This window comes from Martes martes, assembly GCF_963455335.1.
Source record: "Martes martes genome assembly, chromosome: X".
In the NCBI taxonomy this organism is placed as follows: Eukaryota; Metazoa; Chordata; class Mammalia; order Carnivora; family Mustelidae; genus Martes; species Martes martes.
This window is the reverse complement of record NC_137897.1, coordinates 82,060,112-82,075,409: the sequence shown is the minus strand read 5'-3', so window position 1 is coordinate 82,075,409 and position 15,298 is coordinate 82,060,112. Positions and strand designations below refer to the sequence as shown.

At 34.7% G+C, this 15,298-nt stretch overlaps 1 protein-coding gene across 1 annotated transcript in view; it reads right to left on the bottom strand.

Annotated features, from left to right (window-relative positions):
* TBC1D8B (TBC1 domain family member 8B) overlaps window positions 1-15,298 on the bottom strand; it is a gene marked incomplete at its 5' end in the record, with an annotated part of 56,807 nt that overhangs the window by 11,552 nt on the left and 29,957 nt on the right. Inside the window, 7 exons of the mRNA XM_080795146.1 lie at window positions 821-919; window positions 1,929-2,058; window positions 3,021-3,306; window positions 4,223-4,340; window positions 13,143-13,357; window positions 13,820-13,970; window positions 14,564-14,713. Of these exons, the coding sequence (XP_080651272.1) occupies window positions 821-919; window positions 1,929-2,058; window positions 3,021-3,306; window positions 4,223-4,340; window positions 13,143-13,357; window positions 13,820-13,970; window positions 14,564-14,713 (1,149 nt within the window). The remainder of the gene's footprint in view (window positions 1-820; window positions 920-1,928; window positions 2,059-3,020; window positions 3,307-4,222; window positions 4,341-13,142; window positions 13,358-13,819; window positions 13,971-14,563; window positions 14,714-15,298) is intronic.

Genomic DNA, 15,298 nt, shown 5'->3' with positions numbered 1-15,298 from the left:
AGAGAAGTAAGGGAGGTCTATATGTACTGATATGCAATGACCATTAGATATTTCTGAGTGAAAAAAGTAAGCTGCAGAACAAAGTAACTGATATGATCTCATTTAAAAACTATATCACCCCCCACACACATGAAAACCAAAACAAGGGGGCTTATGCCAACTACATCACAGTAACATCATTGAATTATTTAATTGAAAGCTAAACCTAGAATCTTCAGAAATGTTTATTTTCCCAGATTGGCATCTCTGAGGACGTGGCCTTTAAGCAAGTAGTTTTACAAAAACAATACATGCTTATGATAAAAGCTCAAACAGAAGGATGCATACACAGCCAAGTAAAATTGTCTCCCTTCCAACCAGCAATCTATTAATCCCATTCACCAGAGGCAACCAATGCTAAGAGCTTCTTATGTAGTCACCCTAATATTAAAAGGAGAGTATTTAAAACACAGTTTTATATCTTTTTCACTGTATCTTAGGTTTCTGAGGATAATAATATATATTAGCAGCACTGACTGCTATGTAGGTCCGCTGTTCTTACTGATGCAGCACATCACAAATATGTTATGCTTAAATGTCTGTATCATAACATTCAACAGTAAAGGTCAAATAACAAAACATTTTGGAGAAATCAACATAATTCAACTAGAAGAAAATAATTTACTTCCTCTCAAATTTAGAGTAAGCTAAGCTGTGGCAAGAATCTAGCTCAAAAGTTTAATTATATTCATTTTGTTTACATGGAATGCCAATTTTTTAAAGGAAGTTGGAAAAAAACCTGTTACTCCAATTGCTTCTCCCTCATTGGGTAGATACTCACCACATTTTGCTTTGTCGTTTCCTCTAGGGTCTGTATGACATATAACCTATTTCGACAGCGCATGCTGTGTATATCTTCATAGCGAATATTACCATATTTCTGCAAAAAATATGATTTCAGTAGATACTCATTCATAATAAATATCCACTTCTCCTACAATTGAATTTCACCAGACTCAATTCTCAGAGGCCTTGGTTCTATTTCTAGCTATTTTCTTAACTTGTTCAGTGGTTATGCCAATTTTCACCTCCCACATTTCAGTTTTTCTATATATTTACTGGAGAGAATTCCACCTACTATCTGTCTAGACTAAGTACAAGAACATTGGAAAAATTCTTAGTCTCTAAGAAGAGAATAATTTTCACCTTTTTATATGGTGATAGATATTTAAAAGTGGTCATTACCTGTGAAAGCAAGTGAATTTCGTTTCATTTAAAGAATAGTGAACTGAAGCACAGGAGGCTATATAACCTAGGAACAGTTCACAGAAATCGCTTTTATACAATGGACTATATTACTCAGTCATAAAAAGAAGAAAATCTTGCCATTTGCAACAACATGGATGGACCTGAGGGTATTATGCTAAGTGAAATAAGTCAGAGAAAGACAAATATGACATGATTTCAATTATAAGTAGAATCTAAAAAATAAACAAAACAAAATTCAGACTCATATATACAGAGAACAGAGCAGTAGTTGCCAGAGGGGAAGGGAATTGTGGGGGGGGGGTGCAAAATGGGTGAAGAGGATCAAGAGGTACAAAGTTCCAGTTGTAAAATAAATAAGTCCATGGAGATATAAAGTACAGCATGGGGAATACAGTCAATAATATTGTATTAACTTTGTATGGTGACAGATGGTAACTATACTTATTGTGGTGATCAGTTCACAAATGCTGAATCCCTATGTTGTACACATGAAATTGATATAATATTGCATGTCAATTATACCTCAATAAAAATACACAAATAAAGTGAAATTGGATTTTAAATTATGTCTTTACTTGTATTATCATCTTACTTTTAACATGCCACTAGAGATAGAACTATAGTACCAATCATTTAAATTATACTATGTAATTATATTTGTGGTATTAAAAAAAACTTACCTCATTTGACTCTCTAATCAAATCTATAATATCCACTTTCATATGACTGCTTTTTTCATCACTCACATTTGAACCCTGCTGAACACTTGAAGGCAATGGGCTATCCTTATTAGTGACATTGTCAAAGAACCTATCCAAAAGTAACAGTAATACAAGAATTAGTGGAAGTAAAATGCAAGAGGAAGTAACAGCTAATTTCTCCCTAGTTAGTTAGAGGTTAGTGTCAACTGAGAGGACAAAGGATGGTCTTATGAAGAAGTGGAATTTGAAGATGGTTAGGAATTAGGAGGACAAGGGAGCAGGGAATGGGATGGTGAAATTATTTCAGAGGCAGGGAGGAGAGTACAAGGAAAGCAAATAGGCTCAGAGAGTACTTAGCAAATACCACATAGCCCAGTAAGGGTGGAATATAGGCTATGTAGAGGCAAGAGAGGAGAAATAAGAAAGGTACACTGAGGCCTTAACACAGAGTATTCTGAAAGTTCTGAATGTTCTCAGTGTTTAGATTTTATTCTGTACAAAATGGTATTTGATGCATCATTCCAGCAGTTACCCTAATCAAATATTCATTCATTTAACACACACATATATGGCACACACACACACACACACACACACACACACACACACACACCACACAAGTGTTCCAATACAAAATAACATTCACAGAAAAAGCACTGGATAAATAAAACTCAAGTCTACCTGATCGAAATTACTTGAAAACCAGAACAATTTCTCCCACTGGATATTTAACATTATCAACTACTCTTCCCCCTTCAAATCACTTTTACACAATAACACTTCATGGCTCAAACTAGGACTATGAAAAGTCCCAGCATACTGAATCAACAATAGTATAAATGTGTATGTTACCAAGTGATTTACTTCAAAAGGGATTTACTCTTATTATATTCTATTTGGAAATAGAGAAGGGGACTTTAGTCCTAGATTTTTCATGCAACTAGCTCTGTAACATTGGGCAAATTGTTTGAAGTTTCTAGGGCTCAGTTTCCGCATCTGTAAAATAAGGAAGCTGAACATCATCATCTCCAAGCGGCTCTCCAGACTGAAACACTATGGTTCTGACAGTACCTGTTTAAAGCTGTCACAGCTTCAGCATCATCTTTACATGTGAGTAGTCTGTCCAGATTATAGTCAAGTATTGCCAATCCCAGCTGTAAAATGGCCTTTATTCCATCATAGAAGAAGCAGTCCACCACATTCACAGCACTTTCAATAGGCAGCACACTAATAAAAAGTGTGAGGAACCACGAGAGAGAAACTGAGGAAAAGAATGTCATATCGGTCATGTGTTCCGTCAGCTGGGGAAGGTGATCCCTGATAAGTTCTTCAAAGACTGCCTGATCCACCAAGGCACCTGGCGAACATAAAAGGAAGTTTAAAAATGAACACCTTTCAAAAGGATTTGTTTCTGAGACCTTCCCACTTGTTAGTATGCCAATATATCTCATTTCTATTCCTTAAATTATGAACTTCTTCAGTGCCTTTTCTGTTTCACACATCTCTTTATCTGCTAGCAAAGTGTCATGAATCAAGAAGCACTTGAGAACCTCAGTTCAAATTCGTTTGAAGAGTAATTTATTGAATCTTTATTATGTGCAGAAACCTGTAATAGGTACCATAAGAGATATACCAATTAATGAAATGGCTTAATATCTAGTAGAACTTAAGAGAAATACACAAACTGTGATGAAAGACAATATAATCAATAACCCAGCCATGATATTGAAGGCTTACAAGGGCACAAAGCAGAGACTACATATGGTATTAGGGTAGTGTCAAAATCTATAAATATCTGATGACTAAAGAAAATATTATATAATTAACTAACCAAGAACTTGATCCTTCTTTCAAATCTGGCAAATATGAATACAGTTCATATAAACATGGAGACTTTAAGCTGGTTAAAAATCTACCTCTCATCAAGAAACAATTAACAATGTTCCAGTAGCTCTGGATACTTTAGATCGCCACTGTTTCAGCAAAACAGAGAAGGTAAACCTAAAATTTCTATTTTATTAAGAAATGGACCAAGTATTTTGACTTAGAAAAGCAATGTATTAAACAATCTTTTCAATCATATATTCAGTACAAAAAGCACTTCTCTTCAGCATGTCAGTGAAGTGACATTTTGATACTGCTTGCATTTTGTATATTTCAAAACCTAATTGATCAGTTCTTCCATTTGATATGTAATTGGATAGACAAGAGACATATAAATTGTTTAGAAAAGAAATATGTGCTTATCTATGGGATGTATGTGTGTGTTTTACCAATGATTCGACGGTTAAAATAATCAGGCAACATTCGTTCACACACAGCAACCAGAAGCCAAAAAGCTTCTTCCTCTTTTGCATATAGAAGCAGCACTGAAGTTAAGATGTTCATTGCCTAAAATTCACAAAAAAATGATAAACAAACAAACAAACAATAAATAAATATTGTTCGGGTGATAATTACATTTCTTCTTTAAACCCTAGTTTTCAGCAATAAAAACTATGAAAAAATAATCATAATGGAAACATATAAGAACTCTGAGCCAGTCCAAAGCAAAACAAGGTGAAGTCAGGCTAACATTGGCTGATCAGTTACTTAACGGCAACTTCGAAGAAAATGAAGCAGTAATATGAATGCAGAACAAAATAAGTAAAACCTCTATAATTTTAGACTAATTTCAATGAGTAAAATATCTTAATTATCACAAATCTGGGGAAAAAACAATGCTCAAAAACACATTAAAATTGGAGAAAGAAACTTCATCTGTATTTTTTTTATTGTGCTATGTTAGTCACCATAAAATACATCATTAGTTTTTGATGCAGTGTTCTATGATTCATTGTTTATGCACCATACCCAGTGCTCCATGCAACACATGCCCTCCTTATTCATCAGTAATTTCAACTACTTATAGAACATCCTTCTATCATCCTCAATTGATGTTCAAATTGATGTCGGTTATCCTCAACTGTGTTCAAACTAAACATCTTTTTTCTATTAAGTAAGATTCTCTTCTTTGCTATCCTAATTTTCATCATGCTAGAAGTCCTTTATCCGCCACATCCAATTTGTCTTTATAGCCTAGAGTTTCTTCTTATAAAATGTCTTTTAGATCTGCTTTATCCTCTCTATTCCACCCTAACTTTCTCCTTCTAATCTATCTTGCATACAAATATCAGATCATTACTTTTATATAATATTTGGCCACAGCAAATCCTTTTATTATAAAGGAATAAAATTTTAATATATAGAATCTGGAAAAAATGGAGATGTGTGAAGAAAATTAAATCTCCTCTATCTTACCTACCCAGAGATCACCACTGTTACCAAGTAGATGTGTGTGTGTGTGTGTGTGTGTGTGTGTGTGTGTGTGTTTTCCTTCCTTTTCCCCCCTTCTAAAATCTGGACCAAACTGCTGATTTTTTTCACTAAGCATCACATTATACATTTTTGATGACATTAAATCATTCTTTTCAAGCAGTGTATTTAATGACTATGAAATAATCCAGTAAATTGAATATACTATAAGTTATTTAACCATTTTACTACTGTTGGACATTTGGTTTGGATCCAATTTTTCACCATTATGTATAACACAGCAATAAACATCTTTGTATATAAATCTTCTTCCAACTGTTTTATTCTTTTCTCAGGAAAGATATACAGCAATGAAAGTATTCAATCAAGGAATGCTATTTTTATTTTTTATCTTTAAAACTTTTAATATTTGAGAGACAGAGATAGAGAGAGAATGCACAAGTGGGGGAGAGGGGCAATGGGAGAGAGAGAAGTAGGTTTCCCACTAAGCAGAGAGCCCAAGCAGGGGCTCAATCCCAGGACCCTGAGGGTCATGATCTGAGCTGAAGGCAGATGCCTAACTGACTAAGCCACCCAGGAGCCCCAAGAATATACTACTTTTAAAGACATGATATTATTGCCAATTGTATTCCAGAAAGACTACCAATTTATATTTCTGACCAATAGTGTTTGAATGTTTATTTCACTGCTTTTTGCCAATACTAAATACTGAGAATTGTAATAATTATAATTGTCCTTGTTGATTTGATAGTGAAAATAGTATTTCATGGTTTTAACTTTAATTACTTTGAGGCTGAACTTTCTTTTTTAGGCTTTATTAATCCATCTGTACTTTTGGTTCTATAATCTTTTCATGTTCATTGCTCATTTTTATATTTTAATACTTTTCTTATAGATCTGTGTACTAAGGATGTCGATTATTTGCTAGATCTGGCACAGTATTTTACCTCAGGTTTAGTTTTTTTAAAAGATTTATTTATTTATTTGAGAGAGAGAGGAAGAGAGTGTGCCTAAGCACAACAGGTGGGGGCGGGGTATGTGGTGGGGAGTGGAGGGGGTGGCTGGGTGGAGGGAGTGACAGATACAATCTCAAGCAGACTCTTTGCTGAGCATGGAGCCTGATCCCGGGCTGATCTCAGGACCCTGAGATCACAACCTGAGCCAAAACCAAGAGTCAGATGCTCAACTGACTGAGCCACCTAGGCGCCCCTTAAGTTTACTTTTTACTCCATCAGGTTTACTATTCAAGAAGTCATAATGGAAGGGGGTGTCAGTGAAAATGGCAGAGTAAGTCCCTCTGAAAATGTTCTCCTCTATACAGGCAACAAGAACACTGGCTAATATTGTCAGAATCAATTTTTCAGAACTCTGGAAATTAACCAAAATCTTAGAACAATTCAGAAAGCATTTATTTAATAAAATGGCTGAATCTCATTAAAAAGTGAGCTCTTTGGCATTTTAAAGATTTTATTTATTTATTTATTTGTCTCAGAGAGAGAGAGAAGGAGAGTGAGCACTGGCAGATGGAGGCAGAGGGAGAAGCAGGCTCCCTGCCGAGCAAGGAGCCCGATATGGGACTCAATCCCAGGACGCTGGGATCATGACCTGAGCTGAAGGCAGCTGCTTAACCAACTGAGCCACCCAGGCGTCCCCTCTTTGGCATTTTAAATGCCCTATACCCAGCCTCCCTCCTCAGCTTCATAGTGGTCTTAAAAACCAACATTTCAGCGATCGTGGTTAAAAACACCTAGCAGCCAGCCACCTTACGGAACAGACAGGGGCTAGAGCTCTTTAGGAGGTCCATTTCCACATAATTGTTGTTATTTGACCTCTCTGATGGTTTCTTTCCACGGAAAGACCCCAATCACAAGGCTGCATTTACTTGACCTAACACAGGGTTCATGGTAAGCAAAGAGCCTTTCCCCCAGAGTGTTTGTTGAAAACAATTGGAGACAGTTGTTGAACACATCTGTGGCTTGCTGAGGCAGTGGTTAACATCTGGGTCAAACGACAGACTAAGAAAGGGTTAAAATGAAAAGCTGGGGAATGAGATATCCATAGGGGGCCTAACCAAAAAGATAAAATGCAGAGAGAGAAAGGACTTAAATTATTAAAATCAGAAAATAGTGAACATTATTACCAATCTTAACAGAAATAAAAAGGACTATAAGGGAATGTGCTAACAAATTAGATAACCTAGATAAAATGGATAAATTCCTAGAAAAACACAAACTACAGAGACCAAATCAAGAGGAAATAAAAAAATCTGAATAGACTTATAACAAGCAGAGACTGAATTAGTATTGAAATAATTTCCTAAAAAAAAAAAGAAATAATTTCCTGCAAAGAACCCTCTAGGAAAAGATAGCTTCATTAGCAAATTCTCCCTAACGTTTAAAGAAAAATTAACATTAATTCATTATAAACTCTTAAAAGAAAACAGGAGAGGAAGAAATACTACCCAGCTCATTCTATGAGGCCCTGATACCAAAACCAAAGTTATCTCAAGAAAACTATGTATTAATATATTTTATGAATATAAATTCTATTATCAAATTTATTAACAAAAAATTCTAAACAAAATACTAGCAAACTGAACCTACTAACACACAAAAAGAATTATACACCAAGACCCAGTGAGATTTATCTTGGAAATACAAGGTGGTTCAACATGTGAAAATCAATCAATGTAATACAGGATATTAATAGAATAAAGGGAAAAAAATCACATGATTATCTCAATGGTCAAAAATTGTTTGACAAAATCCAACACCCTTTCATGATAAAAACATTCAACAGAGTAGGAGTATATGGAAATTTCCTCAACCTGATAGAGAACCTACAAAAAACCCACAGCTAACATCATACTTAATGATGAAACACTAATTGCTTTCCCCTAAGATAAATAGTAAGACAGGAATATGCATTCTTACTACCTCTCTTCAACACTGTACTAAAGGTAATAGCCATGTCAATTAGTCAAGAAAAAGGAAAAAAAAAGATATCCTGATTGGAATGGAAGAAGTAAAAATATCACCATTCAGAGTCTATGATTTTATATGTAGAATATTCTAAGGAATCCACAAAAAATCTACTAAAACTTAATAAGCTCAGCAAGATTGCCATATACAAAATTAGTATATAAAAATATCAATCTTATTTCTATATACTGGCAGTGAACAATTAAAAAATTAAATCAAGAAAACAATTCTATTTACTATATCAAAAAGAATAAAATATTTAGAAATAAAATTAACAAAGGAAGTACAAGGCTTAGGCAGTAGAAACTATGAAACAACTTTGAATGAAATTTAAAAAGAACTAAAAAAATGATAAAGATAGATATCCTGTGCTTGTGGATTAGAAGACTTAATTGTTAATATGTAGTATTCCCCAAGTTCATCTACAGAGTCAATATAAATGACTATCAAAATCACAGCTGGCTTTTTCTTTTCTTCCCAGAAATTAACAAGCTAATCCTAAAATGCATGTGGAAATGCAAGGAACCCAAAAGAGCCAAAACAATCTTGGAAAAGAATAAAGATACAGGACTCACATTTCCTTATTTCAAAAGTTACTACCCAGCTGCAGTAAAAAAAAAAAAAAAAAAAAAGTGTGATACTAGCATAAAAACAGAAATATAAATCAATGAAATAGAATTCCAAGTCCAGAAATAAATCCTAATATTTATGGTCAACTGATTTCCAACAAGGGTGCCAGGGTGATTCAATGAGTGAAAGAATAGTTTTTCAACAAATACCACTGGAACAACTGGTTATCCACAAGTAAAGTAATGAAGCTGAACTCTCTCCATACACCATATACAAAAATTAACACAAAATAGTTCAGAGACCTAAATTTAATCATCAAAACTATAAAACTCATAGAAGAAAACATAGTAAATCTTTTTAAGCTTGGATTAGGCAGTGGCTTCTCAGATAAGACATCAAAGGCACATACAACAAAGAAACACAGATAGACCAGACATTATTAAAGCTTTAAAAAAAACTTTAACAGATTAAATTAAATCAAATTAAAACTTTTGTGCTTTAAAGGACATCACCAAGAAAGTGAAAAGACAACATACAAGTAGGAGAAAAATTTGCAAATATTATATCTGATAAGGGACTGGTATCCAGAATATATAAAGAACCATTAAAACTCAACAGTACCAAGATAAAGAACACAACTTTACAAATGGGCAAGGGATTTGAATAGCCTTTTCTTCTAAGAAGATATACAAATAGTCAATAAGCGTATTAGGGAAATGCAAATCAAGACCACAATGAACTACCACTTCACATTCCCTCGAATGGCTATAATAAAAAAGAGAGACAATAAAAAGTGTTATTAAGGATGCGGAGAAATTGGAACACTCAGTACATTGCTGGTGGGAAGATAAAATGGTACTGTCTCTGGGAAATAGTTTGGCAGTGCCCCCAACATGTTAAACATAGAGTGACCATATAATTCAGCAATTCCACTTCTAGGTATATACCCAAAATAATAAAAAAAAGTCCACACAAGAAACTGTACATGAATATCCATGGCAGCATTATTCATAATAGCCAAAATATTGAAATAACCCCAAATGCTCATCAATAATTGAATAAACAAATATGGTATATCCATACAATGGAATGTCATTCAGCCATACAAGGAATGAAGTATTAATGCATGCTACAAAATGGATGACCCTAAGTGAAAGAAAGTAGACACCAAAGACCATATATTTTATCATTCCATTTACATAAAATGTCCTTGACAGGCAAATTCACAGAGGTGGAAAAGTAGATTAGTGATTGCCTAGAGTTGGGGGTGGGGTGAATGGGGAGCAACTTAATGGATATGGGGCTTCTTTTGGGGCTGATAAAAGTGTTTTGGAATTAGGTAGTAATAATAGTTGCGTGACATTGTGAATATAATAAAAACACTAAAGGGTAAAGTTTGTGGTATGTGAGTTATATCTATCTATATATGTATAGATAATCTCTATATATAATCTATATATATACCTATATATATACCTATATATAGAGATTAAAGGAATCTATAGATGTATAGATAGTCTATATATATAATCATATATATAACTATATGAGTTATATCTATCTATATATAACTATATGAGTTATATCTATCTATAACTATATGAGTTATATCTATCTATAACTATATGAGTTATATCTATCTATCTCTCTCTATATATAGATAATCTATATATATATAGATTCCTTTAATCTATATATATATATAGATAATACCACCATTCAGAGTCTATGATTTTATATGTAGAACATTCTAAGGAATCCTCTTGCCCTCCATGTTTCTAACCTTATTTTCATCTTTTAGAGAGTTTTATTTATTTATTGAGGAAGTGAGTGAGAGAGAGAGAGTGCATGTGTGTGAGCAGGGCAGAGGGAGAGGGAGAGAGAGCACTTCAAGCAGACTCTGTACCTTTTAATATAGATTAAAGGAATCTATATATATATAGATAACCTATATATAGATAGATAGATATAACTCACATACCACAAACTTTACCCTTTAGTGTGTATATATATATATTAAAGGAATCTATATATATAGATTACCTATATATATATCTAAATGTATATATATAGATTAAAGGAAAGGAAAGAGAAAAGAGAGGAAGGGAAGAAAGAAAAGGAAAAAATAGATTAAATAGATGGAAGGAAAGGAGGGAGGAAGGAAGGACAGAGTGAAAGATAAATAAAGTAAGCTAGTCAGTTAGTCCTAATGAGTCAGTATGGCTTACATGGCTTCTTGATCAAAAGAAACAAAACCTGCTTATCAAATTCAGACTTTTCCCAGGCTTGAATGATTCTCCATGATCTTGTCCCACACAAACTTATTTACTTTTTTGATTCCAACATGAACCTAGCCAGTCTGATCTCCATGACAGGCTTATTCTCTCCTGAATGGTATTGTTTATATTGTTACCTTAACTCGGAATAACTTTCCTCTTGCCCTCCATGTTTCTAACCTTATTCTCATCTTTTAGAGAGTTTTATTTATTTATTGAGGGAGTGAGTGAGAGAGAGAGAGAGTGCATGTGTGTGTGAGCTGAGCAGAGGGAGAGGGAGAGAGAGCACATCAAGCAGACTCTGTGCTGAGCATGGAGCCTGACATGGGCCTGATCCCACGACCCTGAGGTCATGACTGGAGCAGAAACCAAGAGTCAGATGCTTAACTGATTGAGCCACCCAGGCACCCTCTAATTTTTAAGAAGTCAAAAGCAAGTGCCACCTACTCTGAAGGTGCGTCTACACTACTACATATAGATAATGTCATAGACTCTGTGAGTGTTCATTCTTTGAGGAAAGAAGCACTACACTTTTTACCTCTCAGAGATCCTAAAATACCCCAAATACTTGTGATTTAGGTGATTCATTCACTTAAATTGCTTTTCAAAAAAATTCTCTATTGATAAGGTTAATGAATAGCTAGGATTGATACATAATCATTATGAGTGCTCAGCTGATTATAAAGGAATGTGTGGCTGAGAGTACTAGCTATCCACCACAATCCAATCTCCCATTTTTCCATAGAATCTGGACACATATACGCTGTCACACTCTATTTTGCAGACTTTTTTATAAATAGGTATGGCCATAAGACCAAGATCCTCCAACACAATGTGGATGAAGTGTTGTATGCACATTCTAGGCCTTACAAGCCAATAAAATCTACCACAACTGTTTCTCCATGCTCTCTCCTGACTCCTGTGAGGGTAATAGCAATGAAAGAGCACCTTGGAAACCATGTTTTGAAGATGACAGGGCCTGCTGTCAGCCTAAGTCCCTGAATAATTTCATAAAGGAGAGCTGCCTACTGACTTAAATACTTGCTCTTCTCTATTTATTCCTTTGAGGAAACTTCTATTGTGTTTAAGCTATTACCTCTTTGAAATTATTTTTGTTAGCAATCTAGCATCCCTAATTAATACAGTGTGCTCCTAAAGGATATTTTTCAATGATTTCCCCCACTACCTACAAAAAAATTCAAACTCCTGACCTATCCCAATCTACCTTATTGATTTTTTTCTCTACTTTGCTTCATTCACCCTACATTTCTACTAAACAAAACATGGTTCTATATATAATCCATGTTTACCTCCCTGTGTTTTGTTACACTGATCCCTTTACCTAGAACATTCTTTCATTCCAGCTCCATACATCCAAAATTCACCAATTAGCAAGACCTAAAAAAGCTACCTCTTCCCTGGGGCCTTTTCTGATTCCTCCAGATGAAAATAATTTATCCCTATTATAAATCTTAATAGAACTTCACGTTTCTTTAATGTTGCCCACTTGTATTTTATTTGCCAATGAGTATGTTTTAATACTTACTTGTCTGTATGCTTTCAAGGGCAGGCTCCTTAGATGATTCATCCTTATATAGTCTTAAGCACTTAGCACAGTATCTTTTTTTTTAAAGATTATTTACTTATTTATTTGACAGATCACAAGTAGGCAGAGAGGCAGGCAGAGAGAGAGAGGGGAAGCAGGCTCCCCACTGAGCAGAGAGCCCGAGGCGGGGCTCCATCCCAGGACCCTGGGATCATGACCTGAACCAAAGGCAGAGGCTTTAACCCACTGAGCCACCCAGGCGCCCCAGCACAGTATCTTTTACAGAGCAGGAATTCAATAAATATTTGTTAAATGTAAAAGAAAAATGAAGTAATATCAATTCTCTTAAGTATTCCCACTACCATCCTACTTAGATTAATAATACCTCCCATCGATCTCAGGCTTCTCTGTCCTTCTTATCACAATTTTCAAATTAATGGAGCTCTATTTAATGTGATTTTACCATTGGAACATGCACACAGATGGGCTCATAATGAAGTCATACCTGGCAGTATCCAATTTTGGGATTCCTGTATGCATAAGCAGTGAGTACCCGCCTCAGAGCAGATATGCCAGTGTCACTCTGAAAGGCTGGGTGTTCAGGCAGGGAGCGACGCAAATCACGTTCAATTTCTTCAGTAGCCAAGTTGCAGGTCCCTAAGGACTGCTCAACCACTTCAGCATAATAGCCAGGATTAGCAGCCATGTCATTAACAGCACCTGTATAGATGATTGAATTAACATACAAAAGAAGAAGAATGTAATAAACCTACTCTTTGCATATATACATAAAGAATTGGATTACTTTAAATTTAGCTTTATACTCAAGTGATGTCCTAGTACAAACAAAAGAAAAGGCTTCACTAGAATCTATAACATCAGGATACCAATTTTATCCAATAGAATTTTCATGAACTGTTTTTTCCCATTTAAGTTTCCTTTGAAGGTAGAGATAGAGATACCCCCAATTAGCTGTATCTTGCCTAATAAATGAATTTGCTCAAACAATAGATGTGTGGATATACAGGTAAATATATAGAACTACCTTATTCTTTTTGACTAATCTGAATTCATAATGAATGAGACTTCATTCTAGCCATCTTTATAATTATTTTTACTTAGTGCATAACTTCTAGAAGGGGCATAGCTAATGCCTATTAATAAAGTGAATATATGTAATACCTGAAAAAAGCATCCAGAGCTCTCCTCTTAAGGTCTCTGGAATCCCTCTTACAACCAGATCTCGAGTCTTTTTGGTCCGAAACATGCTGACACCACGCCCACATTCTGTAAATAGAATGTTCCATGACTGTTCCTTCATCTTTTCTTTCAACTGTAACAAAAAATCAACCAAGTAAACATGGTGAGAAATTAACTTCTTTCAAACAATCTGAAAACTCTCTTCATTGTGAAACAATACCTATGGAAATCAAGAACACAGAAAGTCAAAATCAGTATTCACAGAGGGGTCAAACACTGGACCACTCATTACAACTCTTCTGAATCTGTGTGAGCATAACAGCTTTAATTTGCTATTTTAATTCTTACCTAAACTCATATAAAAATGGGAAAAGCATTAATACTTCAGCGATAAAGCTCTGAATCATCATTATCCCCCAATCACCTTGATTTTAGGATTATTGACAACCTATGCAAATAAAACCCAATGTTCAATTTTCATTAATTCTTGATAACAGCCCTTTTGTTTTTTTATTTGTTTTTTCTATAATAGCCCTTTTGTGTAATGGAATGAAACAAGTCACACAATAGTACTTGCTAGAAAACCTTTTCAAGCACCAAAAGAAGAGTTTTCAGTTGTGATACCTTCTAATCTGCTCTAAGATTTTTATTTTTTTATTTTTTTTTAAGATTTTTATTTTTGATCAACTGTTTCAGTCCATAGATTCAAATATTTTGTTTTCCTACCATTTTGGAATTAAGAGTCTCCAAATTCTGAGGGTGAAATACTGTCATTAAGGCTTCGGTGTTCACAGTTTTACTGCATTCTCTCTGACATGTCAAAGATTGTACCTCAGCATTATCAGATGAATCTGTAGAATCAGAGCTAATAGGAACCTGAAAAAGAAAAAATGTAAATTGTCCCAAATGTATGCTTAAAAGTTTCTGCAAGAAGAAAAAGTACTAATGCTTCATGTGTCATTTATAAGCCACAATCAATCTACATAATAAAGATTAAAGCAATGTCTCAGAGAGACATTGTTTTTCTATCAAAATCAGAGATGTCAACAAATCAACATCTGGAACAGCATACTCAGGACTTCAGTGAACCTACTCCCTTACAAAAACAAAAAATACTGGCAAAAGATTTTAAAAGTACCAGTTCAGAACACTGGAAATTTACCAAAGGCACAGAATAAACTAAAAAGCATCGATTACAATTGAAACTAATGAAGCACAGTAGGAACACCAGATTCCGTGAAATTTTGTCTTGAGGCTAGTGTCATCATCCCTCCCTCCCAAGCTCAGAGGTATGGTAGCCATGAAAGCCTGCGTTAACACAGCCAATGGATCTTTCGGCGCTTCATTAAATTCCCCATCCCCAAGAACAAATAGTATTTTGACCCAAACTAATAGCTCCCTAGAAAATCTCCATTCCCAGAGTGGCCTTATCATTTGATTTGATTCAGAGCTCAGGTCTAG